The sequence below is a fragment of the Chanos chanos genome, chromosome 6, assembly GCF_902362185.1.
Source record: "Chanos chanos chromosome 6, fChaCha1.1, whole genome shotgun sequence".
Lineage (NCBI taxonomy): Eukaryota > Metazoa > Chordata > Actinopteri > Gonorynchiformes > Chanidae > Chanos > Chanos chanos.
The window spans coordinates 21652957-21680429 of record NC_044500.1 but is presented as its reverse complement, the minus strand read 5'-3'; the positions used below and the strand labels follow the sequence as shown (position 1 = coordinate 21680429).

Genomic DNA, 27473 nt, shown 5'->3' with positions numbered 1-27473 from the left:
AGACGCCAGTGTCCACAGGAATGTATATTCCAGAGAACAAAGGTGTGTGGACCTTGTAAACAGTAGAGCTCATTGTGTCTTACAGCAGTAGAATACATTTCATATGTATATTGTATGATGTCACTCTGTTCCATGGATATGTCTGACTTTTATGTTCAAGCCCCATCTCCATCACCCCCTTCGCACTGCCACAACAAAACTACTTCATACTGTCTCCATCTGACCTGACCTTAACCCTGACCTGACCTTAGACAGAAAACTCCAAAGAGACCCAGGATGCCAAACCCAGCACTGACTCCAGTTGATCTGTCTGCCTTGATCATTGTAGTCATGCTCATACTCCCTGCCTTTATCCAAGGATTAGTGCCTCCTAGTGGAGTGAATTATTATCAACATAAACAGCAGAGACATAAGGACCATTCGCACATGGAGACAGATGACACAAGCTGCATCCTCAGCCTTGGCCATACAGTTCACACCACTGCTTTGCCCTCTAATTCAGTTTATTCAAGGACAGATTAAAAAGTCATGTTTTCCAGCTAGTTAAATTATGTTACCTAGCTTAACTAGCTTAATGATACATCAGTCCGATGAGTGGAAACAGGTAAACCTGAAGAGGAAATCTGTTAGTTCAGCAACACAAAAATACTACTGATTAAAATTAAGAACAATAAGACAAATATATCATTCTGGTAACTTTCATTTTTATTGTTATTATCCTGAGACTGTATCATTAAATTAAATGAATTAATAATCTCCTTTTCATGAAATTCATTAATCATAAATGTGTTAAATAGTAGTTTAATAAAGGAGCATGTTGAGGGTTATTTAACAACTAAATATTATTTTTAGAAAGGTTTTGTTGTTAATATTATTGTTGGAAAGGTTTACTAATGAAAAATTGTGACAAATCTCTGAAAAATTTTCACTTGAATAACTCACACACAACTGGAAATCACTCTCAGACTATGAAACAAAATGTAAAATGCAGTCTTTGAAATCTTGCAGTGGATTGTTTTGCAAGATTTATGCTGCCATCTGTCTGCAGTATAACTATGTTTCCAGTAGGGGGCAGTGTTTGACCAAAATTCTCCAGGCCTGTATTCTTAAAAGGAATGTAATTTTTCCAGGTGCACAGCTTGGACTGTTGATAATATTATTCTGTGTATTATCACACAGGCCACTTATCATCATCAACCCTGTAGTAATTACAATAATTCTTTATGACCCCCCCCCCCACACACACACACACACATACACATATATATGTAATGAAGCATTTTGTCTTCTAGATTAGCAATGCTGAATAAATCAAACTACTCATAACTGGGGCAGTGAGGCAGCGGACCACCCTGTGCTTTCAGCATGGGCAGCTCCCTCTCGCTAGACTCTGGGTGGAGCTAATCCCCCATAAAGACTCTGAATGCTTAAGCGAAGACTGATAATCAGCACCTGGAGTTTCCTGATACTGGGATATAACCATGCCTGTGACAGCTGCAGGCCCACCCTCCCTTTCTGTCTGTCACTGTTCAAGGGTGTTCCAGTTTGAGTGTCTTATGGTGATTAAATCTCACACAGTGAGTGTATCACCACCTACTGCTGTCAGATTAAAGATAATCCTAACAACCCTTTAGGATAACAGTCTGTATGTTGATTGTAAAGAGAGTTTTGACTGTGTACAGTGTACTTTCAAAGGCAGTGGAAAGACTTGGGGAGGTTTGTACCTTTGTTCGTATTTGAATTGATTTGATCTTGTTTCGGGTCAGTTATGTAACCTCCGATAAACATATGTCCAAAGTCCACGGATGGAATTTGTATTCCAGCAACTTTTTTTTTTTTTTTACAGTTTAGCTTGCTATATTTTCATTTGCACACTTGGAGAACATCTGTTTTTTGTTTGTTTGTATTTCAGCAATATGGCTTTTAAGAATTTTATTTGTCCTGTGCTCCACAGTCTCTTGCATTCTATGTATATATAAATCAAAGCCAGAATAAGAACTGTGTCTAAAAGATCCTAATGCTATTTAATAGTAAAATAACTGTTATAGGTATTGTTGAGTAACTTGTTTCCCCATTATGGTCAGAGGAGACACCAGTAAGTCTCTGAGCATGTTACTGAGTCAAGTCTCTTTGGGCTAATGTACTTTCTGCTGGCTGTGCTTTAAAAGACAGTCTACCCTGCCATCTGCCTGCATTATGCTGGATGCAGTCTCCATGGCAACCTTCTCCTCCCACAATGAAAGCCTTAGATGCCTGTCTTTGCCTCCCCCACTCCACTGTAAACAATGCCTTAGCCCCACATTGTCCCCTCTGACAGTCATAAGCAGGCAGTCCCTCTGTGCCTTTAAGACCATCTTCCTTCTCTGTTCATTGTACTCCCAGGCAACAGGCCACTGTTTGATGGCCACTGTTTCCGGTATGTATAGATTACAAAGATAGACCAGTAGCAAACCTTTTGTTCTCCCAGATATTTTATTCCCTCTCCTCTCTCCGTAAGTTATACCCAAGACCCACCCACTTTTGTTTTTACACAACTGTCCCTAATTAATCCTTTGTCACTGCCTTTGTGGTTGTCTAGCACCTATGGGTGGAAATGAGATTTTAGACTCTCTGTGTGTTAGTGTCCCAAGATAAACAATCTGCAAAGCAGTGTCTACCATATCCCACTGACTGATTACAATGGGGATTACTCGTTTGAATGGTGTGGTCTTTACAAAACATTTGCATTTATGACTGCACTGGGTGAAATTTGATTCAGCTGGGTTTTTGTACGGATATTGATACAGGACACTGAATTAGTGACTGAGATATTGTAAAGGTCAAATGATGGACGCAAATACCGAACCTGTCGCTTTTACCAACACTGCCTGATCGCACTATTGAAATTACGGTACGATAGCAATATGGGCGTTCACGGGGCGTCATTTGTGGCCTTATATGGGATGTGGCGTTGTGTGTAAGGGACGTGCTTTAGTACAGTCATGACTCTACAGTTATTTACAAATTTCAAGACCGTCTCATGCCATTGGTCTTCATAACTCCTCCCATCACCGTTTTAACCAATAGTCTCGCGTTATAGGTTTATCCACCCGCCTTTTGTTCCTCCCTCAATCTCGGCTCACTTTCCCCTCCCTGTGGCTCACCCACACACTGAAAGGATTATTTTGTGTTTTCCCCAAAACCGCTATCGTATGGATTCAGTTTGGTTATGACAATGGACAACCTTGGGTGCAGTGTATAACACTGACCGTTTAGTGGTGTTCGTCTGAATTAACGTAAGTAAAACGATGTTCTTTTTTTCGCTGCATCGCTGGCCCTCAGCAAGTTTGATTTACTGAGCCATTTTAGTAATTCAGGGAGTATTCAGTTGAGAGCAGTGATAAATTATTTATAGAGTCTGCCTCGTACGACATCTGTGCCTCAGTCTGATAGAAGAAGGCCATCGTTTTAGCGTGCAGATCTACGGGCAGCAGTTCTCTCGGTTGTCACACTACTATACTATTAAATGGGTTCGTGCGTAAACCTTTTATTGCCCAAAGGTCACATGTGCACTTTTTGGTCTGAAACGACGCTCGGATACGGACTAGTAACCCATAGCAATTGTATCGTAGGATTCAGAAACATCTGAATGCGCCAGATGTCACCCTTGTCGTAGAGAACTCCGTGATCCTGGGATGAGATAATTCTGCAGGGTTATGAACTGTCCATTCCTAAAATATAGATTGGATGACATTATGTGGAAACACTTACATCATCTCCTTTGCTCATACATCCATTTAATGCTTTGTCTCACGATTTATATCCACAGTCACTGCTGTCGTTCATTCTCTTTTCTCATGCGTTACTCTACCCAGTATCGGACAATATCAAGAGCGGTTTACGATGACTCCACCCTTTCTTCCCCGACCAAAATGTATCGCTAGTTTGTGCTGGTATTTAAATCATAGTTCTTATATTGCATTTACTGGAATACTCGCTGTGTACCTGAATGAGCCCCTGTCCAATAGGTTTAAGACTGTAAGGGCTTCACTCGTACTGCCGTGCGCGCAGGGCGGGGCGTTTTTATATGTTAAACATGGAGTTGTCACCTTTGTATTATGAGTTTTTACTGAGATTCATGGAGATGGACAAGTGTTTACGTCTCGCTTTGTCTACATCCTTGGCTTCTGCGGTACTACATGTGAAGCTCACCGCAGCTCTTCGCAGTGCACCGCATTCCCACGGGGAGGAGAGGTTAAGGGGTAACATTTTTTACAGTAGGCACATCAGAGTACTGAAGCTTATTAGTCTCATCTGTAAATTTGGTAAACTCTGACAGTCTAAGACAGGCTCCCACAGTGTCAGATTCCAGTTCCCGGACCAAATTATTTCTCCTTCAGTTTTTGTCATCTTCGGTACAGAATCAGCAGATCGGGGGGGCGCCCCCCTTCATTATGTTCTTATCTTGATTGTGTTGTCTCACAGTTTTCAATCTGACAACAGGGAATTGACATCAAGAATGCCATGTATATTGAATCCACGTGGGGTTTTTTCCTTTCTTTTTTTCGTTCGTTTTGTGGGCTTAAAAAGGTGTAAGGTGAATCAGTGACGTCATGTTCGAGAAAGAAATTAAAGCTGGAACAATGAACAGTTTTGTCAACAGATTTCACAGGCTGAGTGGTTGGTTGACAGAATCCTTAAGATACTGTCATTAATGTTAATGGTCAAATGACTTCCCTTAGAACAATCGAGATAACCATGAGCTAAGATACACAGGGAATTTGGGTGAAAATCACAAGTTTTATCTCTGTAAAGAGCACAGGGCATCGCAGTATTAAATCAATAGAATTTCAGCTTAATTAAACCTGTGCTTCTGATTTCAGCCTTGACCTTATGTCAGCTGCTTATCTGTGACAGGACTCAGCAGTCTGCAAATACATGGATGTAAACTCCTCACTTCTCCTGCCAAAATGAAAATCCGAGTGAGTTAACAAACTTTTCACAGTGCAATAGCAGTGAAAACACCCCCGTGGTACAGCTGAGCACACGTTTATAAACAGGTTAGAAGAGTTTTATATCAAGCCGGCTTTGTTGGTGATGATGGTGGTTATTGAATTTGACTGAGAGAAATGGAAAGGATTAATATGATTCATTTGCTATGATCGCTGTTCTGAGACCGGCAGGAGAGGGATTGAATCAGTATATGAAGGCACAGGGACTTTTCTGTGTATGGATCCATAAATTGTCACATTGAAAAACTTGAAGCTGCAGGTAGTGGAAGGGAATGAGGTGTCCAGCAACACCACATGTATTCTGTTAAAAACAAAAAGCATTCATTTTCATTTTCATTTTTATACCAATGAAGACATTGGGGGAAGAACAAACAGCAAAAAGTTATCTGTGAAGATGTCAAGGCCACAGACAGAAGACATTTTGGACTCCTAAGTCATACCAGACCTGTGTGTCTGCCCATGTATAATGTTGTTAGATAATTTTTTAACCTGTATATTTTATACAGAAATGTTAAATTCTTTTTAAATCATGGTTGTTTGTGATGTAACATCCTTGTACACAAATGAATGAAATTAGTTACAGTCAGACCTCTATCTGACCTCTTTGTCCCCTGTTCAGGTGTTTGCACATGAAAACCTGAAAACAGGTTTAGTGATTGTTGCATAAGAAATTGCATAGTTATATAGTTTAGTGAGTCGGTCACCCTGTCAGAGGCATTGTGATGTTGACGTGAGGAGATGGAAAGCTTTGTTGTACTGGTGTTCATTTTTACCAAACCCAGAATGAAGAACAGTGTTGGACATGCTCAGGGAAATCTTTTGGTCATGAGTGCATGGCATGTGCTTATTGTGTTACTGAAAGGAGAGAGAAAAAAAGAAGGTTAAAACTTTTCTCTCTTTATCCCTGCTTCTGACCTGTGTTTGCTGTCCTCATCTGTGTTCCAGAACGACACCCTGGTCAGTAATGTCACAGTGGACACTGAGTCTATTGTCAGTTCTCCTGTTTGCCTTGTTTTTCAGTGTCACTGTTCTCTAACTTTTCTGGATTTCCCTTGGTTCTTTTTGACAGTTTCTGCACAGTTTTTACTTTCTGTGCTGTCTCTCTTGTAAAATACAGTTCTGTATTGTCTCACTGTGTAAAATACAGTTCTGCACTGTCTCTCTATGTAAAATACAGTTCTGTACTGTGTCTCTGTGTAAAATAAAGTTCTGTATTGTCTCTCTGTGTAAAATTCAGTCCTGTATTGTCTCTCTGTGTAAAATTCAGTTCTGTGTTATTGTCTGCCAATACTGCCTTGAACTTTTACTGCTCAGCTTTATGATCAAAAGCACCAAAAAAAGAACTGTGAGCTGGCTTCAAGCAAAACAAGGAATGTCATCAAGGAATGTGTGATTTTTTTTTTTTTTTGTTCTCGTTCTTGTTCAATGGTTCTTTCAGTAAGAGTATGGAGGAATTTAATCTTTGGTTTCCACAGGAACTTGGATTGACCACTTTCTGTTCAAAATAAAAAAAAAAGAAGAAGAAGTATAACTGCAGTCGAAATAGCATCTCACTATCCGTGTTGTGTCAGCTAATGTGGACTGGTGAAGAGGTAGTGCCTCCTGGGTTCTCTGACCTGTTAGTGTGTCTGTGCGTAAGCAGGAGTGGTCATGTCCTGTCAGCCTTTGGCAGGTGTATCAGGTCCAGGTGAGTCATTAAACACATATCATGCTTTTGTGGGAGTGACAGCAGCCTGAGTGGCGTGCTCTCCTTGGTGTTGAAAGGATCTGGGCAGTGTCCCATTATGCAGCATATTTTGACCATGCAGTAATACCCAGCCATTTGTGCATGGACAGTGCAGATTCACCATACATGCTTGAAGCCTTGATTCCTTATTGACTGCAAACATGCTGACCAGTATGGAGAGACTCTTTCTCCATATCTCTGTATTTCCCTCTCTGTCTCTCTCTCTGTCTGTCTGTATCTTTTGGTGGTTGCTTGGATATTGCGGTAGTTGCAGTGTGGGTCAGTTGTACACTGCAGTCTGCGTGTATGACAAATCTTTAAGAACCATACCTGTACACAATGTACAATGCACAGTGTGTAATACAACACTCTCCACACATTGTGTACACTAGAGGACTCTCAAAAGTCCTGTAATAGACTGTTCAGAAAATGAACAGAATATATTTCAACAGAACATTTTGCATTTTAGATTGAAATTTTTCTCTCTAAAAATAGTTGTGTGTGTGTGTGTTTCTCAAGTTATTCTGGACAGTGAGAGATTTTACTGTTTTATAAGATTGTAGATTTTTACAGATTTGACTTGGACATAGGGAGCTTTTGGCAAAGTTCTCAAAGTGATTCCTTTACAAACTCATCAGCCTGACTGCGAGTTCAGAGAGCTATGCCATGTCGGACGAAACCCTTTTTTCTTTTACTACATGATTTAGAGTGACTGGGTTGGACAGATGTGAGAAGTGGTCTTACATATAGAGAAAGGTTTCTGTAGAGTAACAGTGAGAGCTGATGTGGACTGTAAAGTAATTAACCAATCATTAATATGAGTGAAGGAGCTGAAGAATGCAGGGAGTTGCTACGGCAACCGTGTCTTTATTTAACATGAGTGTTCCTTCCTGTCCCTCCTCTTCCCCAGGTTATCAGAGTAGTGACTGCCTTAGAGCAGCCTATCTAAATGTGAAGTGACAGCTGTCATTGTCAGTGTAGGATATGTCGGAGGAAGAAATGCTCAAATGTCGGCATAACTGAAGCGTAAGCTTGCATCAGTCATTGACAAATATGATGTTGTCATATTATTTTTGTGACTCTTTTTTGGTCTAAAGGGTCGAGCGGGGTATTTTCCTGTTTTTCTTGTTCTTCATATTGAAAGACCCTGTTGAGATTATACAGTTTTAATAGTGCGTAGTGGAATAGTATGATGTTTGATGTTTGTCTGATTGATATAGTAATTGTCTAAATGACCAGTAGAGATCCAGTCAGCTCTCAGGGCAGGGCCTGCAGAGAGGGACACTTCACTGACACAGTTCTCTTCTACACTGAGTTAGTCTTAATTGGAACTCTCTCTGAGTGGAATGAGAGAGTTCTGTTCTACAGCGAGTCTGTGCTAATGGGTGAACAGGGTAAAACAGTTCTGTTCCACAGCGAGTCAGTGCTAATGGGTGAACGGGGTAAAACAGTTCTGTTCCACAGCGAGTGCTAATGGGTGAATGGGGTGAGATAGTAGTGTTCCATAGGGAGTCAGTCCTAATGGTGAGCAGAATAACATTTAGAGATTGTCAGCTAACAGCTAAACTGTGCTAACAGTCCCCCTTGTGCCATACAGCTTCACTGCTGGAAAACTTTGTTTGAGATCTTTGGCTGGCAGGGAGTGTCCGATGTCTTTGTTATTTCGTTTATGCCGTTGGTTGTAGTATTGTGTCTCTTGTCTATCTTAGCACAGCATAAATAGTCCTTTAAGCAGAAATAGTTCTGTGCTGATTTAGACAGCTTTGGTTCTGTTTGCCTTTGAGATGCAAAGCAAGTCCGTTGTTCACTCATCTGTGTGACTTATCACAGCTTTACTGAACTAGGTGAATGGGCACCATCTATTGTTAGGGCAATGGCTGCAACAAGAAAAAAGTTGGAGTACCTGGGTTACTAACACATGTCCGAATGACTGTACAGTTTGAAGAAGCCAATTTGATTTAGAATTGCGGGGTAGGGGTGTGTGTGTGTGTGTGTGTGTGTGAACCCTGCTTTCTCTCACATTCATTCCCTCACACAGACAGTGCACTGAGAGACAGTATAGCTGATGTCTAGGTCTAACCTTACACAGCTAATTCACCAGCGTTAAATTAACATTAAGAGTCTTAATGTGACTACTCATAAATACACTCTCAGTGTGAATGTAACACTCTCAGTGTTAACAACCTCAGTGTTCATTTAAAGCCTGTGGCCTAATGGTTAGAGAAATGCACTTGTGACTGCTTGTGCTCCTGCGCCTAGTGGTTGTGTGTGGTCACTACTGGTGTGTATGGATGGGTTAAATGCAGAGGTCAAATTCATTGCTCACTGGTCACAGTGTGTGTGAGATCACAGGGATTTAATTTTAATCTTAATCTTCATTTAAGTTAATTTACTTTTTGTGCTGGGTCATTTATGTTAGCCCTAATTTGCAAATTAAAGTGTAGCATGGTGTCACATGTTCTGTTCGCCTGTTTCATTTAGCAAGAGTTTTCTGTCTCTTATTGTCTTGACTTTGAATGGGTTCTGTGATTAACATAATCCTGAAACCTGTAAAGTATGGTACTTCAGACACATTCTATATTTTGTAATAGTAAAGAGAATAGATGTTAAGGATTCAGACAGGGTTGCTGCTAAGTGTGCATGTTTACTAATTCTGCATGAAGCTGGTTTAATATCTTCTTACGCCCTCACAGAAAATATCTTGTAAAAATATTTTAACTGTTATAAGGCTTGTAAATTGGCAGTTTCCACATATAATGACTAAAGCATCTTTCTAATGTAAAAATTAAACACAAATACCTTTCTAATCTAAGGGTTTCAGACAGGTACACGGCATGGTACTATGTTAGCGTTGTACCCATTAGTATTGTATTGAGTGCACTGTTTGAGTCTGTGCCTATAAACAAGCCATTTCACATTCTGAGTTGTTTCTGTTGTCTGTCTTCTCTCAGCTCTGTTTCCCTGTCAGCTTACCTGTCAGAAAATGTTTCTGTGCACTATGGCACTGAAGGGCTATAAAACATCGATACTGTATCCCTTTCCTGAGGAATGACAAACACTTGTCTGTAATGTTAAGAAGAGAAGACCCACTGCTTTTGTAGTGACAGTGTGTGACGTCATTGATGAAAAGACAGAGACACTCTGCAGAGATGACGACAGCCTTTTGAATCAGAATGATTAGTACCAACATAACAAAGAGCTCTTCTCTAAAGGTTTCTCTTTCATCTCTACGAGCCGGGAAAAATACAGATTCCCTGCACTTTCCTAGTGAGTTTTAAACTATTTTCTCTGTCATTCTTTACCATTTCTCTTGTCAGTGATGAACTTCAGTTTGTCTGTTAAACATACCTGATTTGGACTGTGGTAGGGTGGCCTTGGCTATATTAGGTTTGTACTGACTTTTGCTGTGGACATGTAGTAATATAATATTAACATTTCACTGAGAGAAGAATTCTCTGCCGTGTCTTCTAATACTGCCCCCCCTTGGATTGATCATCTGTCCTCACTCAGATTTAGACTTATTTATTCGCTGTGAAATACATGTTTCATTTGTTCTTTTGCATAAGATGGAGATAATCATTCAGATAACAAGAGAGTCTGACATCACTGGGGCTTGTTAAAATCATTAACAGATTCACATTTTATGGTTGTGGAATGAGTGTTGGGTGTACAAGCAGTTTGAACACATGAGAAAAGTCACATTGAATATTTACACACTTAGAAAACAAGTTAGGTTTCGTTGTATAAATTATATTAGAAAATGTCTCGTAAACTTTAAAAGTATTTAAAGATGAGTACATGTACACATGTAATAAATGGAAAAAAATATATTCAGCTATATACAGTTACTAATGCTTTTTTGAGCATCTGCAAACAATTTTGTTAACGATTCAGTGTCAAGCTGAGGAGCACAATACTCATGGTCATTGTGAAAAGCCATTAGCATGTATCTGTCCCACCTACACAGTCACAGAGAAGAGTTTCTGTGTGTCTGTATTTAACCTGAGCAGGCCTCAGACAGCAACATGTAAAACCAGTCATGTGTTGTGAGTCATGTGTTGTTGGGTCTGACTCATAGCTTTTACTGCTGATTGCTCTGACAGGAGCCTGTGAATGAGCCCAACATTTTGATGGCTAATCTGACATGGTCAACACAAATAATCAAGATGTGATTTTTCATGCATCATTAGGGAGTTTTTCCTTGCCACTGTCGCCTTGGGCTTGCTCGCTGGGGGTTAAGGCACTGATCGCTATAAAGCTGTGTTGAGAATTTTGATTGTAAAAAGCACTATACAAACAACATTGAATTGAATTTAATTGAATTTTGAGAGTCCATGCATAAAGCATAGTGAGAAAGACAGATGGAGACAGTGAAGGTTTGTGTATGTGTGTGTGAGAGAGAAAGAAACAGAAAGAGAGAAACAGATAGAGCTGGTGTGTCAGAGGGTGGGGTTTCCAGGCTGTGGCTTAGGTTAGTGTCTGATGTCACTGTTCAGCTGCTCTTGTTCAAAGAGTCATTCAGAGTGTTTGGTGGAGAGGGGCTGAGGGGAGGGGACCCATGGCGGGGGGGATGACAAAGGATGCTGGTGGGATAGTGAAAGAGCCAACAGCATTCAGTATTCCTTAGTTACAGAGCCACGCAGAATGTCTTGAGTGTGTGTTTGTGTGTTTGAGAGAGAGAGAGAGAGCCGACAGAAAGAGAAAGGGATAGAGAGCGAGAGAGCCCTGCTTTGCTAAGAAAAAGAATGCCATTCTTTGAAGGCCCTCTGAGACAGCTGCCATAGAGGCACTGGAGCAGATTCACCGCACCCTCTCTCTCTCTGTCTCTCTCTCTCTTTCTCTGTTCATCCCTGCTGGCATTTAAACAGACAGGTGGTGCTCTTCCTCAGTCCTTCTCCAGTCCAGCTGGACGTCAGAGGAAGGAACTGGGAGGATTTTTTTTTTTTTTTCTTACTTAAGGCTTCCTCTTTTCTCTGTTTTTCTCTCTTTTTTTCTGTCTACTATTCAAAGCAAACCACTCCTGCAGAGTCAATACTCGGGGATGGATATAACTTCAGGTCAGATATGTAGAGTGTCTGAGAGGGAAGGAATGACTGCGTGTGTCTGTGTGTTTGAGAGAGAGAGGAGGAGCTGAGGAAATACACTGATAGACCCCTGCTCTGGTACCGCGTGAGTTGACCTCAGGCTCGCGGGCATACCATTTTACTCTACCGAAAAGCAGTGAAAGACAGATCCACTTTCCCTGTAGCAACATCTCAAGAGCAAACAAGAAAAACAGATGCTTAGTCTAATGATCAGTCATGAGTAACTGGGGTTTATGGGGAAGTTCCACTGGTCAGAGCGTGTGGGGTGAGTCCACATTCCCATCCTGTTTCTGCTCTCTGCTGCCTTTGTGTTTAGCCTGAAGACAGAGCCCCTCCAGATCTTGACCCCTACCCACATTTTGTTACATTTGTTATATGGAGAACATTACCAGTGCTATGAAAGTCATGGATAATGAGTGTATGCACATTGCAGTGTTTCGACCTCATCTGTTTCCCTCAAACTCTTTGATGAGTTTAAACTGGGCAACTGATTTTCATCAGAGGGTCCACAGATTCTTGGAATAAAAACAAATCATGATGCCTTTTTGTTTGATTGTTTTGTTTCCCGAAATGTTTTGTTTGTAGCACCATTGAATGTGGTACAAAATCTTAACAAATATTAATCAGTTCCTAATTTAATTATCACTAATATCTGATTATCCTCTAATAACACTTGTTATTGATACTAACCAACAAATCATAGACTATGTAAATTTAAATTTAGATGTAAACATGTAGTGGTAGAAGTAATAGTAGTAGCAATGGTAGGTCTTTCAGTTTTCTTTCCTTCCAGCACACTGATTGTTCTAAAACCAGAAACGAGCAAGTTCAAGGAGGCAGAAAAAATGTCTGAATGTGTGTGCGTGTGTGTGTTTTTGTGCGTGCGTGTGTGCACAGGTGTGCGTATGCATACGTGTGTGTGCACGCGTGTGTGTGTATGCACGCTTTTGTGCGTGCGTGTATGTGTGTGTGCGTGTGTGTGAGTGCGTGTGTGTGTGTGCGCGCGCGCCTGTGTCAGAAACAGGCAATGAAAAGGCTTTGAAGGTATGTTCCACACAAAGCCACCCAGACTATGTGAAGCCATGAGTGACTTAATCCAGATTAATTCTGTTGGGTCTGTGTCATTTAATGATCTCATCATACATATTCCAATAGGAACCGAGCATGTATAATCTCTTCGTAACTGTTCATGCCATCACACATGACATGTGTCCATCTCTAAATGTGTGTATAAGCAACATCACACCAGCCTGGGCTCTGTATTTGTCGTCGATAAGCATCTCACAAATGAGAAACTTATTCAGATGTTTAAGGCTTGAATCAACTAAACTGGTCAATTCCAGTTCAAACAAAGCTGGCAGACCATTTGGAAAGATCTGCCAGTGGAGATGAGATGACAGAAGGCCACCGTCTAGCACTTCTGTCAGACCTCTGACTATAGACAACCTCACAGTCTGCACCGTGAGTGATGGGGTTGACTGTGCATTGTGAGCGACAGGCTTGACTGTGTACTGTGAGTAATGGGGTTGAATGTATACTGTTAGTGATGGCATTGTCTGTGTACTGAGAGCGATGGGGCTAACTGTGTGTTGTGAGAAACAGGGTTGGCTGTGTGCTGTAAGTAACGGGGTTGACTGTGTACTGTGAGTGTGAGTATGAGAAATGAAACTGTGAGAACAGGTGCTGTTCTGGAGGGACTACCTCCCAGGCTGAATTCTTGTTGAAAAGACTCACTTTGGACGGTGTTTTCAGCTAAATTAGGTAATGTGGACTTTGAATAGAGTTATGTTAATAAACAGAATATGTTAATAAATTATTTTGATAAGATGCCACTGTTTAATGCAGGGAGGAACAATGTAGTATTGTTAAGTGGCCACTGTCAGATGAAGTCACTAAAATAAAATGTCCCTGATAATATTCGATGGTGGTGAAGATGAAAGCTTTATAGAATGAAGCAAACACAGCACACAGCCTGAGGCAGGCAGCTAATGGTGATGTGCCTGGTATGCTGCAGCACTGTGTTCAGCATCTAAAATAAGCCCTTTACTGCAGCTGTCGGCACGTGGCCTTAGACCCAGAGATGTGCCCCGAGCAGGAGCCATGCTGTGTCTCTCTAGAACCAGAATTCACAAAGACAAGGGCCCCTGCAACCGGTGCTGACACCACACTCACCTATCTGATACCTGGCTTTGTGAGACTATGTTTTTCAGTGAAACACTTTACACAGATGCTTTTGTAAAGTCCTGTATTAATGCTTTCACAAGCACTGTGCAGTTTCAGGGCACATTTCTGCACTATACTGTTAAATTGATGGAGATGAGTGTGTGTCCATATCTGTGTCACAGCACTGATGATATAAACAAGACGGATATGGGTCTGGTGATGGATGATGGATTGGATGGGTATGTGATGATGTAAACTGGACATTGTGTGTTTTTGGTAGTATAAGTATCGAACTTGCGCTTCAATCACACAAAGCTGTGAACAACTGACACCTGGTGAGTCCGATGCCAATCAGCTGTGAACTCATATCACATGCAACACATTATTTCAATGCTACCAATTCTAATACAGCATTTAGCACCTTGCTCTTGGCTCGGGCGAACACTGTTCCTACTGTCTCAAAGCACATATTCCCTATTAACTCTGCCATACCTATACCTCTCTGCACAGATACCTTGCCTTTATCTCTCATTCCATCTATTACTACTGTGCATAGAAAACGTAGGTTTAGGCTTAATGCTGGTTCCAATCACGGTAACCTAACTAATGTAGTAGTAAAACCCTTGATCCATACGAAGTTGGACTTGAATATCAACATGGCACTTTTGAATGTAAGATCACTCACAAATAAGAGTTTTTTAATCAATGATTTTATCTCTGAGAGGAATCTACATTTTATGTTTCTTATGGAAACCTGGCTAAAGAATGATGGCGCTGCAACTCTTGTTGAAACTTGTCCTCCTAACTATAAGTTCTTTCAGTCAGTAAGGCAGGACAAAAGAGGGGGTGGTTTAGCTGTTATTTTCTCAATTCAGTTCAGTTGCACTGAAATTGATTTAGGTAAATTTTCATCTTTTGAATATCTGGCCGTTGTTCTCAAACCTGAATCAAATATGATTATTTTAACATTATACAGACCACCTAAGCATTCCTCAGTATTTCTTCCCGAATTCTTTGAACTTATGTCCATCGCTCTTACTAGTTATGACCAACTAATCCTCATTGGAGATATGAATATTCACATTAATAACAGTTCTGACTCAAAGGCTGTGGAATTTATGAGTCTCTTAGATAGCCTAGGACTAACACAACATGTTACCGAAGCTACCCATCGACAGGGAAATATTCTTGACTTGGTAATATCACATGGAATAAGCATCAGTAATGTTTTAGTGTCTGACGTTGCTCTCTCTGATCACTACTGTGTACTCTTTGACGCTCTGTTAAATATGTCTCAGACCAAAAAAGAATTCATAATTCTAAAGCGGTGCTTAGATGCCACCACAGAACGACATTTTTCTGAATTTGCAAGCTCTTTTGATCTATGTAATGCACACTGTTCGTTAAATGAAATGGTTGATGCAGTGAATAGCAACCTAAGACACGCACTGGACAGCGTTGCACCAGTTAAAAGAAAAAAGAGATCACGTAACAAAATATCGCCATGGATAAATAACACTGTCCGTGAGCTTAAAAGACTGTGTAGAACAGCAGAACGGGCATGGAGAAAAACGAAATTAGAGATCCATCATAACATCCTGAAAGACCGCATTTCCTCATATAACAATGCCATCCGTACTGAGAGAAAAACTTACTTTTCAAAGATCATTGCAGAGAATCACGGCAACTCTAAGGTACTCTTCAAAACTATCGATAAATTGGTAAATCCCGCTCCAGCTTCTGACATTCTTAGCTTAGCCTCTTCATCAAAATGTGAAGAATTTGCACAATTCTTTAACAACAAAATAAAAACTATAAGAGCTGGTATTGTCAGGAACTCCAGTAACCCTCATGATCTACCCTGTAATAAGCTGGCAGGTATCAGGAACTTTAGCAGCATCACTGAAGCAGAACTCTGTAAGATTGTAAGACAGAGTAAACCGTCAACTTGCTGTCTTGACCCCGTCCCCACTAAATTCTTAAAAAATGTCTTTAATAGTGTCTCCACAACTGTTCTAAAAATAATTAACACATCTCTTGAGACTGGTATATTCCCCAGTGCATTTAAAACTGCTGTTGTGAAACCATTATTGAAGAAACCAAACCTAGACTACAGTGTACTAAATAATCACAGGCCTATTTCCAACCTACCCTTCATGAGCAAAATACTTGAAAAAGTAGTTTTTAATCAGCTAAACCACTTTTTAAATAAAAACAATATTTTAGAGAAGTTCCAGTCAGGTTTTAGATCCAATCACAGTACAGAGACTGCTCTAACAAAAATAGTCAATGATCTTAGAATCGGTGTTGCTGCAAACAAGGTCTCAGTGCTTGTTCTATTAGATTTGAGTGCTGCATTTGATACGATTGACCACAGCATTTTAATCAATCGTCTAGAAAACTGGGTTGGTCTCTCTGAATGTGCTCTTAACTGGTTCCGAACATACATTACAGGGAGACAATTTTATGTTAGTCTTGGAGATTGTGTATCAAAGAAACATAACATATCTTCTGGTTTTGCACAAGGAAGCTGTCTTGGTCCCCTTCTTTTTTCATTATATATGTTACCACTAGGTAAGATCATCAGAGAACACAATGTTAACTTCCATAGCTATGCTGATGATACACAACTATACATTTCCGTTGAGCCAAATGACATAAATGCATTATACTCCTTGACCACTTGCCTGTCAGCAATCACTCAATGGATGAGTAATAATTTTTTAAAGTTAAATGAAAATAAGACTGAAATGCTATTAGTTGGCTCCAAACCCAGAAGAGACGCACTTTCTACCAGACTGTGACACCTAGGCCATCAAAACAAACTGGAAGTCACAAGCCTGGGTGTAATTTTAGACTCAGATTTAAGTTTTAAACCCCACATAAGCAAGGTAACCAAAACAGCCTTCTTCCACCTGAGAAATATTGCCAGAGTACACCCATTTCTAACTCAACAGGATGCTGAGAAGCTCATTCACGCTTTTATTTCAAGTAGACTGGACTACTGTAATGCTCTTTTTATTGGTCTTCCAAAGAAGTCAGTTGAGAATCTTCAGCTAATTCAGAACTCTGCTGCTAGACTTTTAACAAAAACAAAGAAGAGAGAGCATATTACTCCTGTTTTAGCTGCACTGCACTGGCTCCCTGTATCTTTTAGAATTGATTTTAAAGTCCTTCTGCTTGTGTACAAAGCTCTTAATGGTTTAGCGCCCTCTTACATTACTGATTCTCTGTCGTTTTATGTTCCTTCACGAGCCCTTAGGTCCTCTATAGCAGGTCTTTTAAACATTCCAGAAGTCCCCAAAAATAAAATTGGGGAAGCTGCTTTTATCCACTATGCACCTAAACTGTGGAACACCCTACCAAGAAGTATTAGAGAGGCAGGCTCAGTGGACAGTTTTAAACGGCAACTAAAAACATACCTCTTTAGTCTAGCGTACTATTAGCAATTTTCTCTTTTGTTTTTCTCTTTTTTTGTTTTAATGGTTTTTATTCATTTTATCGATTCCTCATTTTTTAAAATCTTTTTTAAATCTCATTTAATCTATTCTTTTAATTATTTTACTCTAAACTGTATTATTTATCTTGACAATTTCTACTGTTTTATGTCTCTTGAATTATGTGGTTTATCCTTGCTTTTTTATTGTTTGGTCTATTTTCTACCATATTATTTATTTTATTTATTTCATTGCTTTTTATTGTTATCATTATTACTTTTATTTTTCTTTGTACTGATATGTAAAAGCACTTTGAGCTACATTCTTGTATGAAAAGTGCTATACAAATAAAGTATTATTATTATTATTATTATTATTATAAAAAGAACAGATGTGTATTTGGTGATATAAACAGGAGTGGGAGGCTGTGCTTTCATTGACAGACTGACAGATGTTCAGATGGATAGAGAGGAACGTCGGTATTATAAAACACTAAAGCTTTTCTTAACCCACTGACACCGATCTGGGTCATGTGACCTCTCCCAGCCTGTTGTCTTCATTTAAGAGACATTTTTCAGGGTATATTTTTTACATTACTCTTGACATTAGATTTGAAAAATTTGTTATATTTGTACAGAGCTAATGAACTGGGAGAGCATCTGATGTGAAAAGTCCAAATCAATATAACTGAGTGTTTAAAATAATAAAATTGAGGTTCTTTTGTAGGATTTGTGGGTGCAGTGTTCTGAATGTGATTCTGGGACTGAAAAGAGTGGTGAAAAAGGCTTTGACTTTGTGTTAGGCTAATTTTGTCAAACATGTACCCTGTTAAAGCTATAGTTATAGACAAGTTTCTGTTTTACTTCCAGATCATTCTGCTGTGTGTGCGAATTCATTCGACCTCTACATTTACTGCATAACACATTGTTTCGATCTGTGGCTTTATATTTAAAAACATATAGGTTTGGAAAATGGATTTCAAACATGAATTAAATGCTTTTGCAGGACAAAAACATTTCACTTACCTCTTAAAAGTGTTTTGTGTGTGTGCGTGTATGTGTGCGCGTGTGTGTGTGTGTGTGTGTGTGCGTGTGTGTGTGTGTGTGTGAAGTTCATTCCTGTTTCATTATTGTAGGCAGACAGTAGGGATGGATGGTATAAATGGTATAGAAAGTACACCGGTTTGCCCTACGGTATGGATTTTGACTACACCGGGCTGATCGTTAGAGCCCTCGGTAGGCTTCCATTGCAGCGAATTTCGCTTCACTCTTGTTCAGGCTTTATGGGGGCGAAAGTCGAGCGAATCAAGCGAAATTGAGATGGCGAATCCCCAACTTTATGCAAATGAGAACCACGCAAGAACAGTTCAGCGTGTGATGTGTTTGGTAAGTGATGTCCTCTAAAAAAAAAATCGGCTCAACAGCTCTGGTCGGGTCAAATAGACCACTGTAGACCTTCATTTAAGGACTTGATCTAAATTGCTGCTGACAGGATAGCCAAAAAGCTTGCTGTCTTGGCGACCACACCCCCAGAGCAAAAAGCGGTAGGGTGAAATTCGCGAGGTGTTTCCCTGTGTGGAAGCCTAGACAGCAGGGCTACCGTGATTACTCAATGTAGTCAATGACGTTGATGCTGAAAATGCATCCACATCAATAGTTTAAACCAACGCATCATTGTTTTATTTTTATGAATTTACCTTTTTGATCTCTAAAACACTTCAGTTCATTATAACAAATGTTTTTCTTAATTATGACTGCGTTATTGCCGCTAGGGCTGCCACTAACAACTATTTTTCTATCAATTAATCTCAGGTGCAGTCTGCCAGCATTGTTCTAACACAGACAGGACTGTCAGTGGTGTCTCCTATGGCAAATCCCTCTCTGTATTTTATTTATTAAACATTTAAATACTGTAAATGTTGTAGTGAACTGTTGTAAGTGAATTCCCTTCGAAACAGATCAGTATTCTTGGTACCTTTTTTAGACTTTGACATGACGCTGTGGTCATGATGGAAGACTGTACCATCATGACCTGCTGACAGCAGGCTTACGAGGGCTTTTTCTCTGCCGGTTTGGCAGTAGATAAGACTTTAGTTTTTGTGTTATTCTTAATGTACTGACTCTACCTCCCTCCCTCCCTCCCTGCCTCTCTCTCTCTCTCTCTCTCTCTCTCTCTCTCATCCTGTAGGTTGAGTAGCGGTGTGTGAGTGCTTTCCTCCTCTCTCTGTGAATGTCGGTGAGCATGGCAAAAAGGGAAAGTGACAGCACCAGCCCAGTGGTTCGACAGATAGACAAACAGTTTCTGGTCTGCAGTATCTGCCTGGAGCGTTACCATAACCCCAAAGTCCTGCCCTGTCTGCACACCTTCTGTGAGAGGTACGTGCCTCTTGTCTGTGGAGGTGCTCTCCTGTCTGTGCTTTGCTGCAGCCCATGTGAACAGCACCTGCTCACAGTTCTGTTCATTACAGAACACTGTTCATTTATCTTGAGATGGAAAAAGGCCTGGGAAGGGGCATAGATGAAGCATGAATGATATGTGTTTTCCATGTTTATGGTATTTGTTTTCATGGTTGGTTATGATTGTGGCTGTTTTCAGTTGAAGACATATCCAATGGCAGTGGTTTAAACCTTTTTAGTATGTCAGGGAGTTTTCTTTCTCATATAATATTTAGATAACAAGTGTTTGTGCAGTTTAGACATGAGGTGTCTCACTTTTTGCTCTATTAAGTTCATTTCTGAAGCACTTATAGCTTGTGTTGATACTGTTTCACAGGCATTACTGTTGATGAAATCAGTAATGTGTTTAGACAGTCTAGCAGTCACTGTTTCACATTTGTTTTTGGAGTGACTTAGATAAGACACTAGCAAACGGGCTGACTAATGCTTTTTTATGCCATTTGAAGAATTTTGCGCATGTACGGATATAAACTGCTGAGATAAGATATTTTGATATGAGAAGTAAACTGTATATTAAACAGTAAATGCTGTTATGTACATGAATGATTCCATAAAGTAAACTTAATTTAGAGCAGTTAGATCAGATACTCTGTCCTCTCTAACATTTACTCTCTTATTTCAGCAAAACATTTCTCTTATTAATACTCAGTGTTACCTTAAACGTACAGTAATCATACATGAATCTGCAATGAGAGAAACTGTGTGTGTGTGTGTGTGTGTGTGTGTGTGTGTGTGTGTGTGTGTGAGAGACATCATGCCACTTGCACTGTGTAAATATACTTTAGGTTTCCCTGCTGATTTTGAAGAGAAGACACATCGTTTAGGGAGTGACAGTAATGGTAGGAGTAGTATGTTTGTCTATGGTTTGTCAGGAGCATTACTGTACCATGACGTAGTGGGCGAAGGAGTGGGTGTAGAAAAAAACGGTGGCAATTTAACAGCACCGCTGGCATCTGTACCAGCTCTTAAGTGTCTTAAAATCCATTTTCCTCATAGTCCTGGAACATCTATCGCAACCGCTGTCACCTCAGCTCCAAAATATCAGTATGTCTTTGATATTCATCCAAGAAAGCTTCATTTCACCTCATTCCTCACAGGCCTGTCACAGGACAGATAAGAATGAAGTGTTGCAGAAAGGCTTTTCCTAATTATGACCTGACCTGAGCTTGTCTGTGCAGATGTCTACAGAATTACATCCCTCCCCAGTCCCTGACCCTGTCATGCCCAGTGTGCAGACAGACCTCCATCCTGCCCGAGAAGGGCGTGGCTGCCTTACAGAATAACTTCTTTATCACTAACCTCATGGAGGTGCTGCAGCGGGAGCCTGAATGTACACAGCCGGAGTCCTGTAGTGTCCTGGAGTCAGTCAGTGCTGCAGCATCAGGGCAGCCCTTATCCTGCCCTAACCACGAAGGAAAGGTACACATACACACATACACTCACACACACACACACATGCCACACACACACACACACATCACACACACAAGCAAATTCCTCCTCACTGAGGACGTGGTACAGCATTAATAGTTAGTCTAGGAAACAAAACGAGAAAGGAAAAAAAACAGACTGTTCATTTAATTGAGTGAGTTCCTAAATGTCAAAAGGGGCAAATGATTTATGGAATAATCTGCATTATGTTAGGGGATAATGACTGACAGCAGATTTATGGGTGAGTGGTTAGTTTCTGCCTTAGTTTTGGTTTTTGGTGGATAGATTAAAAATGAAGTCAGTCGGAATAAATAAAATGCAATTTAATGATGAAAGAATCTAAATGAAGGAAACATAAATGGTGAGTGTTTTTTTTTTTTTTTTTTTTCCGTGGTGTGATTTTCTCACAGTCATCAGAGCAGGCCACTCATCCTTACTCTCCTGCTCCCCCTGCAGGTGATGGAGTTCTACTGCGAGTCATGTGAGACTGCAATGTGCCTGGAGTGCACTGAGGGAGAGCACAGAGAGCATGTGACCGTTCCACTTCGGGATGTTCTGGAGCAGCACAAGGCAGCACTGAAAAATCAGCTCGACACTATTCGTAACAGGTCAGAAGAACTGCATGACTGCAAACTTATAGATCCACCTCAGAGCTGAGAGGTCTTAGTGTAAGTTACTGGTCTGTGTTCAGAGGGAATTAGTTTAAACAGTCTCTGGAGTAATGGGACTATGGTACTTTATAATTCAACAAAGATCTGCTGTTATGGCAGCAACCCTCTACATTTTTTATTTAAACAGATTTTTCCTTTCTCACTCTTACCGTGACTCATTTAAATTGAAATTGTTTCTTCGGTTGTGTGCACAAACACAGTGCAATCCAGAAGGTTGGCTTCTCTCTTTCTTTAAGATTTACCTACCTGTAATTTCTAAAACCCACTTTAGATTTGTCCTACATTAAATACAATAGTGTTCTTTTTGCACTGAGTAGAAAGCCCTTGTAGCTGATTCACTGCTATAAGAAATCAGAGGTTTGGCTGAGTGAGACTGTGCTTTGTCAGGCTTCCCCAGCTGACTACAGCCATTACTCAGGTGGAAGAGATCTCCAAACAGTTGATTGAGAGGAAGACAGAGGCCGTGACTCAGATCAACAGCACTTTTGAAGAACTGGAGCGCGCACTCCATCAGCGAAAGACAGCTCTCATTACCGACCTGGAGAATATCTGCTCAGGCAAACAGAAGGTTTGCACCCTGTTACATTACTCATCCCGTACACCCCTTCACTCACTGCCAATGTCCCTCACTCATCCCCTACACCACTCACTCATCCCCTACATCCCTCACTCATCCTGCACACCTCTCACTCACCCCCAACATCCCTCACTCATCCTCTAAACCACTCACTCATCCCCTACATCCCTCACTCATCCTGCACACCTCTCACTCACCCCCAACATCCCTCACTCATCCTCTAAACCACTCATTCATCCCCTACATCCCTCACTCATCCTCTAAACCACTCACTCATCCCCTACATCTCTCACTCATCTTCTAAACCACTCATTCATCCCCAACATTCCTCACTCATCCTCTAAACCACTCACTCATCCCCTACATCCCTCACTCATCCTCTAAACCACTCACTCATCCCCTTCATTCCTCACTCATCCTCTAAACCACTCACTCATCCCCTACATCCCTCACTCATCCCCTACACCACTCACTCATCCCCTACATCCCTCACTCATCCCCTACACCACTCACTCATCCCCTACATCCCCTCACTCATCCCCTACACCACTCACTCATCCCCTACATCCCTCACTCATCCTCTAAACCACTCACTCATCCCCTACATCCCTCACTCATCCCCTACACCACTCACTCATCCCCTACATCCCTCACTCATCCCCTACACCACTCACTCATCCCCTACATCCCTCACTCATCCCCTACACCTCTCACTCACTTCCAACATCCCTCACTCATCCTCTACACCACTCACTCATCCCCTACATCCCTCACTCATGCCCTACACCACTCACTCATCCCCTACATCCTCACTCATCCCCTACACCTCTCACTCACTTCCAACATCCCTCACTCATCCTCTAAACCACTCACTCATCCTGCACACCTCTCACTCATCCCCTACATCCCTCACTCATCCCCTATACCACTCACTCATCCCCTACATCCCTCACTCAACCCCTATACCACTCACTCACCCCCAACGTCCTTCACTCATCCTCTAAACCACTCACTCATCCCCTCGCCCATCCCCTACATCCCTTACTCATCCCCTATAACACCCTGCTCCCTCACTCCTCCCCTACACCCTTCACTCATCCTCTACACCTCTCACCCCTCCCCTACACCCCTCACTCATCCCCTATAGCACCCTGTTCCCCGACTCATCCACTGAAGTGAGGAGCCTTGCTCTGGAGCATTGTCTTCACTTTGTTTTGCAGCATTATGTACGACTCTGAGTTTTGTTTACATTCCTCAAACTTTTTTATGCTCTTGCTATAGTCTTTGGACATCATGTTATGTTCGCCATGTTATTTTCTTAATTCTTGGACTTGTCTTGTTTTGTGCTTCCGTCCCTGTTCTTTGTGGGAGTTTTTTGCGTTTCAATGTTCTAATTGCCTTGTTCCTCGTTGTTGCAGGTCTTGCGGACACAGCTGGCTGCACTGCAGCAGGGTAAGGAGAACATCCTGAGTAGCTGCACGTTCACTGAGCAGGCCCTGAGTCACGGCAGTGCCACAGAGATCCTGCTGGTTCAGAAACAGATGGGAGAGCGTGTTAGCACACTGGCCAGACATGCGTTTCCTGAACAGCCCCACGAAAACGGACACCTGGAATGTCAGGTGGAGACTGAGGGGCTTCGGCGCTCCATCCAGAACCTGGGAGTTCTCCTGACCACCAGTGCGGTGGGTCACACCAGCGTAGCCACAGGGGAGGGGCTTCGACATGCTGCGGTGGGACAACACACCACTGTTACTGTGACAACCAAGGTGAGTAGCATTGTGCTTGTCTTTAGTCTTATGACACTTACATTTTTCAGTAAATGTTGCTAGTGTGGTTAAAAGTACAGGAATACATGTCAAAAAATGAAATATGAATTGCTAAAATGATGACATGTCAATTGTGCATTTGCAAATATTGTGTTGACCAGGACAAGAGTGGGGAGCTGGTGAAGACGGGGAACGCCGCGCTGTCTGCGCAGATCGTGGCTGCAGACGGAACAGTGACAGAGGCCGAAGTGGTGGACAACAAGAATGGCACGTACGAGGTGGGTTACGTCATGCGCTCCGAGGGCGAGTTTTCGTTCTCGCTCCAGCTCTATGGGCAACCAGTTAGGGGCAGCCCCTTCCGCCTGCGAGCCGTCAAGCCCTCCGATGTTCCACAGTCGCCCGACGATGTAAAGCGGCGCGTGAAGTCGCCCAGTGGGGGAGGGGGGCACATCCGTCAGAAGGCCGTGCGTAGGCCATCCAGCATGTACAGCAGCACTAAGAAGAAAGAGAATCCCATTGAAGACGAGCTCATCTACAGAGTTGGTCAGTGCTACAGACTCTTTCTAAATTATGCAAAGATTTTTACAAATTGCAGTGATATCACAACACTTAAAGGTAGATCAGTGAACTAAAGCTAGTTCAGTATATCATAGTGTCACAAATTTTTGTGTCTGTTTCTATTCCAGCCTTAAATTTTATGACACAAAATCATGTCTGTTTCAAAGATCTCTTTTTATGCAGTGTTAAATGCTCTGTTTGATTTGGTCCATGGGATAGGTGAAATGGATTTAAAGTATCTGTTTCCATTAGGTGACAAAAAAATATAGCAGGATAACAATCAAACATCCACGAAGACTTAATAAAACACCAGATTCACAGACTCTAATCTGTGGTTTATTCTGATTCACTTCAATAATTCCCACCTGTCGCAGATGGCTGGAAAATGACAGATCTGTTACATCACATTGGGCTTACACTCAGTGTTCATCAGTGTTTGTGTATCATATTAAAATATCCACAGCTTGTGTACATGTCTTCTCACTTTGCTCTTTCCTTTTTACACAGGAACCCGAGGACGAGAGAGGGGAGAGTTTTCCAATTTACAGGGCATTTCTGCCTCTAGCAATGGGCGAATCGTGGTGTCTGACAGTAACAACCAGTGTATACAGGTGAGACAAGGCAACAACCAGTGTATACAGGTGAAATAAGGTGCCTCGCCTTCTCAGAGGTGGTAGTGAAAGACAAATCTGTAAAGAGAAAATACAGAGATAAATCTGACACCACAGGCTTAGAATGTCATTGGCTACCTGCTGAGGAAGACTAACTTTAGTGCTGTGAGTGTCAGAAAAATCAGCTTTAGTGCTGTGAGTTTTAGGAAGACTAACTTCAGTACCATAAGTGTTAGGAAGACTAACTTTAGTACCGTGAACATCAGGAGCACTGACTTTAGTGCTGTGAGGGTCAGGAAGACTAACTTTAGTGCTGTGAGTTTTAGGAAGACTAACTTTAGTACCATGAGTGTTAGGTAGACTAACTTTAGTGCTGTGAGTGTCAGGAAGACTACCTTTAGTACCGTGAGTGTCAGGAGCACTGACTTTAGTGCTGTGAGTGTCAGGAAGACTAACTTTAGTGCTGTGAGTGTCAGGAAGACTACCTTTAGTACCGTGAGTGTCAGGAGCACTGACTTTAGTGCTGTGAGTGTCAGGAAGACTAACTTTAGTGCTGTGAGTGTCAGGAAGACTAACTTTAGTGCTGTAAATTTTAGGAAGACTAACTTTAGTGCTGTGAGTTTTAGGAAGACTACCTTTAGTGCTGTGAGTGTCAGGAAGACTAACTTTAGTGCTGTAAGTTTTAGGAAGACTAACTTTAGTGCTGTGAGTGTCAGGAAGACTACCTTTAGTACCGTGAGTGTCAGGAGCACTGACTTTAGTACCATGAGCCCCAGGAGGACTAACTTTAGTGCTGTGAACGTTAGTGTTTTTGTTTTCTCCAGGTGTTTTCCAATGATGGGCAGTTCAAACTGAAGTTCGGGGTTCGGGGCCGTTCCCCAGGGCAGCTCCAGCGGCCCACGGGGGTGACAGTGGACCCGAACGGGGACATCATCGTAGCTGACTACGACAACAGGTGGCTCAGCATCTTCTCTGCCGATGGGAAGTTTAAGGTATGTGACCCCTACACCAGGACTGTCCAATCACAAACTCAAATGGGACAGATTTTAAAGCCTTATCATGGGCCAGAAATTTAAGGCAGCCTAATTTGATTTACATATTTACATTTATTTAATCAACATTGTGTGGCTAGCAGGAAGTTTATGGTGCTGTATGGTGGAGTGATGTATATGGTAACAAGTCCCACAGCTGTTGAACTGTATATATCACTACTCATAGACAAGCTTTTGTCCAATCAAATTATTTGACCGGAACTAACTGTTGTATAATTTGAATTTGGCTGCCAAACTGACTCTTGGACACTGGAGGTTTATTGAGGGGGGCTGGATTTGGCCCCTGTGCCACCAGTTATATGGGCCTGTCTTACACTATCCTTAGAGACACATTAACACATAAATCTGCTCCTGGGTTGAAAATGACCTCATATTTTTTCAGAGGAGAAAGATTTTTCTCAAATTTAGCCTTGGAATGTTCCTTGGAAAATATAAGTCCTGTCAGGTCCAGCGCAGACAATAGCAGGATGATAAGGACATTGTGTAATCTTTAGCAAAGCTAGAGAATCTAGTGGTCTCTTCATAGGATTCAAAGTTTCTGATAGGATTTATGGTTGGAAGGAGTTTTTTTTTTTGCTGTTGTTATTGAAAGTAACTGACTTGAGATCTCTCTGTGATGTGTGTGTGGTAAATGTGTGTTTGCTGGTTGTGTTGAAGAATAAAATCGGGGCAGGGAGACTGATGGGACCCAAAGGGGTAGCTGTGGACCGTAACGGACACATCATCACTGCCGACAACAAGGCCTGCTGTGTCTTCATCTTCCAGTCCAATGGCAAACTAGTCACCAAGTTTGGGGCCCGAGGAACATCGGAGAGGCAGTTCACAGGTACAGAGCCCTGTTTACAGACGTATTAATCCTGGTGGGAGCTTACATCCGCATTACAGTTCTGGGATTTTTAGTTTATTCCCAGTCACAGATTGACAGGATCCACTGTTTGGGTTGTTTGATG

The 27473-nt window shown here is 41.5% G+C and overlaps 1 protein-coding gene across 3 annotated transcripts in view; it reads left to right on the top strand.

Annotated features, from left to right (window-relative positions):
* Positions 1 to 3190: 3190 nt before the first annotated feature.
* Positions 3191 to 27473, top strand: part of trim3a (tripartite motif containing 3a) — a 30482-nt gene continuing 6199 nt past the window's right edge. The window contains exons 1-11 of one of the 3 annotated variants that reach the window (XM_030776771.1): positions 3191 to 3275; positions 19589 to 19776; positions 21036 to 21276; positions 21745 to 21896; positions 22347 to 22527; positions 23955 to 24302; positions 24464 to 24580; positions 24698 to 24845; positions 25368 to 25471; positions 26296 to 26463; positions 27181 to 27349. In XM_030776771.1, coding sequence (XP_030632631.1) covers positions 19631 to 19776; positions 21036 to 21276; positions 21745 to 21896; positions 22347 to 22527; positions 23955 to 24302; positions 24464 to 24580; positions 24698 to 24845; positions 25368 to 25471; positions 26296 to 26463; positions 27181 to 27349 — 1774 coding nt within the window. In that variant the 5' untranslated portion in view covers positions 3191 to 3275; positions 19589 to 19630. Of the gene's footprint in view, positions 3276 to 19514; positions 19777 to 21035; positions 21277 to 21744; positions 21897 to 22346; positions 22528 to 23954; positions 24303 to 24463; positions 24846 to 25367; positions 25472 to 26295; positions 26464 to 27180; positions 27350 to 27473 lie in introns of those variants that run through there. The other 2 variants (XM_030776769.1, XM_030776770.1) reach the window with 2 other exon arrangements.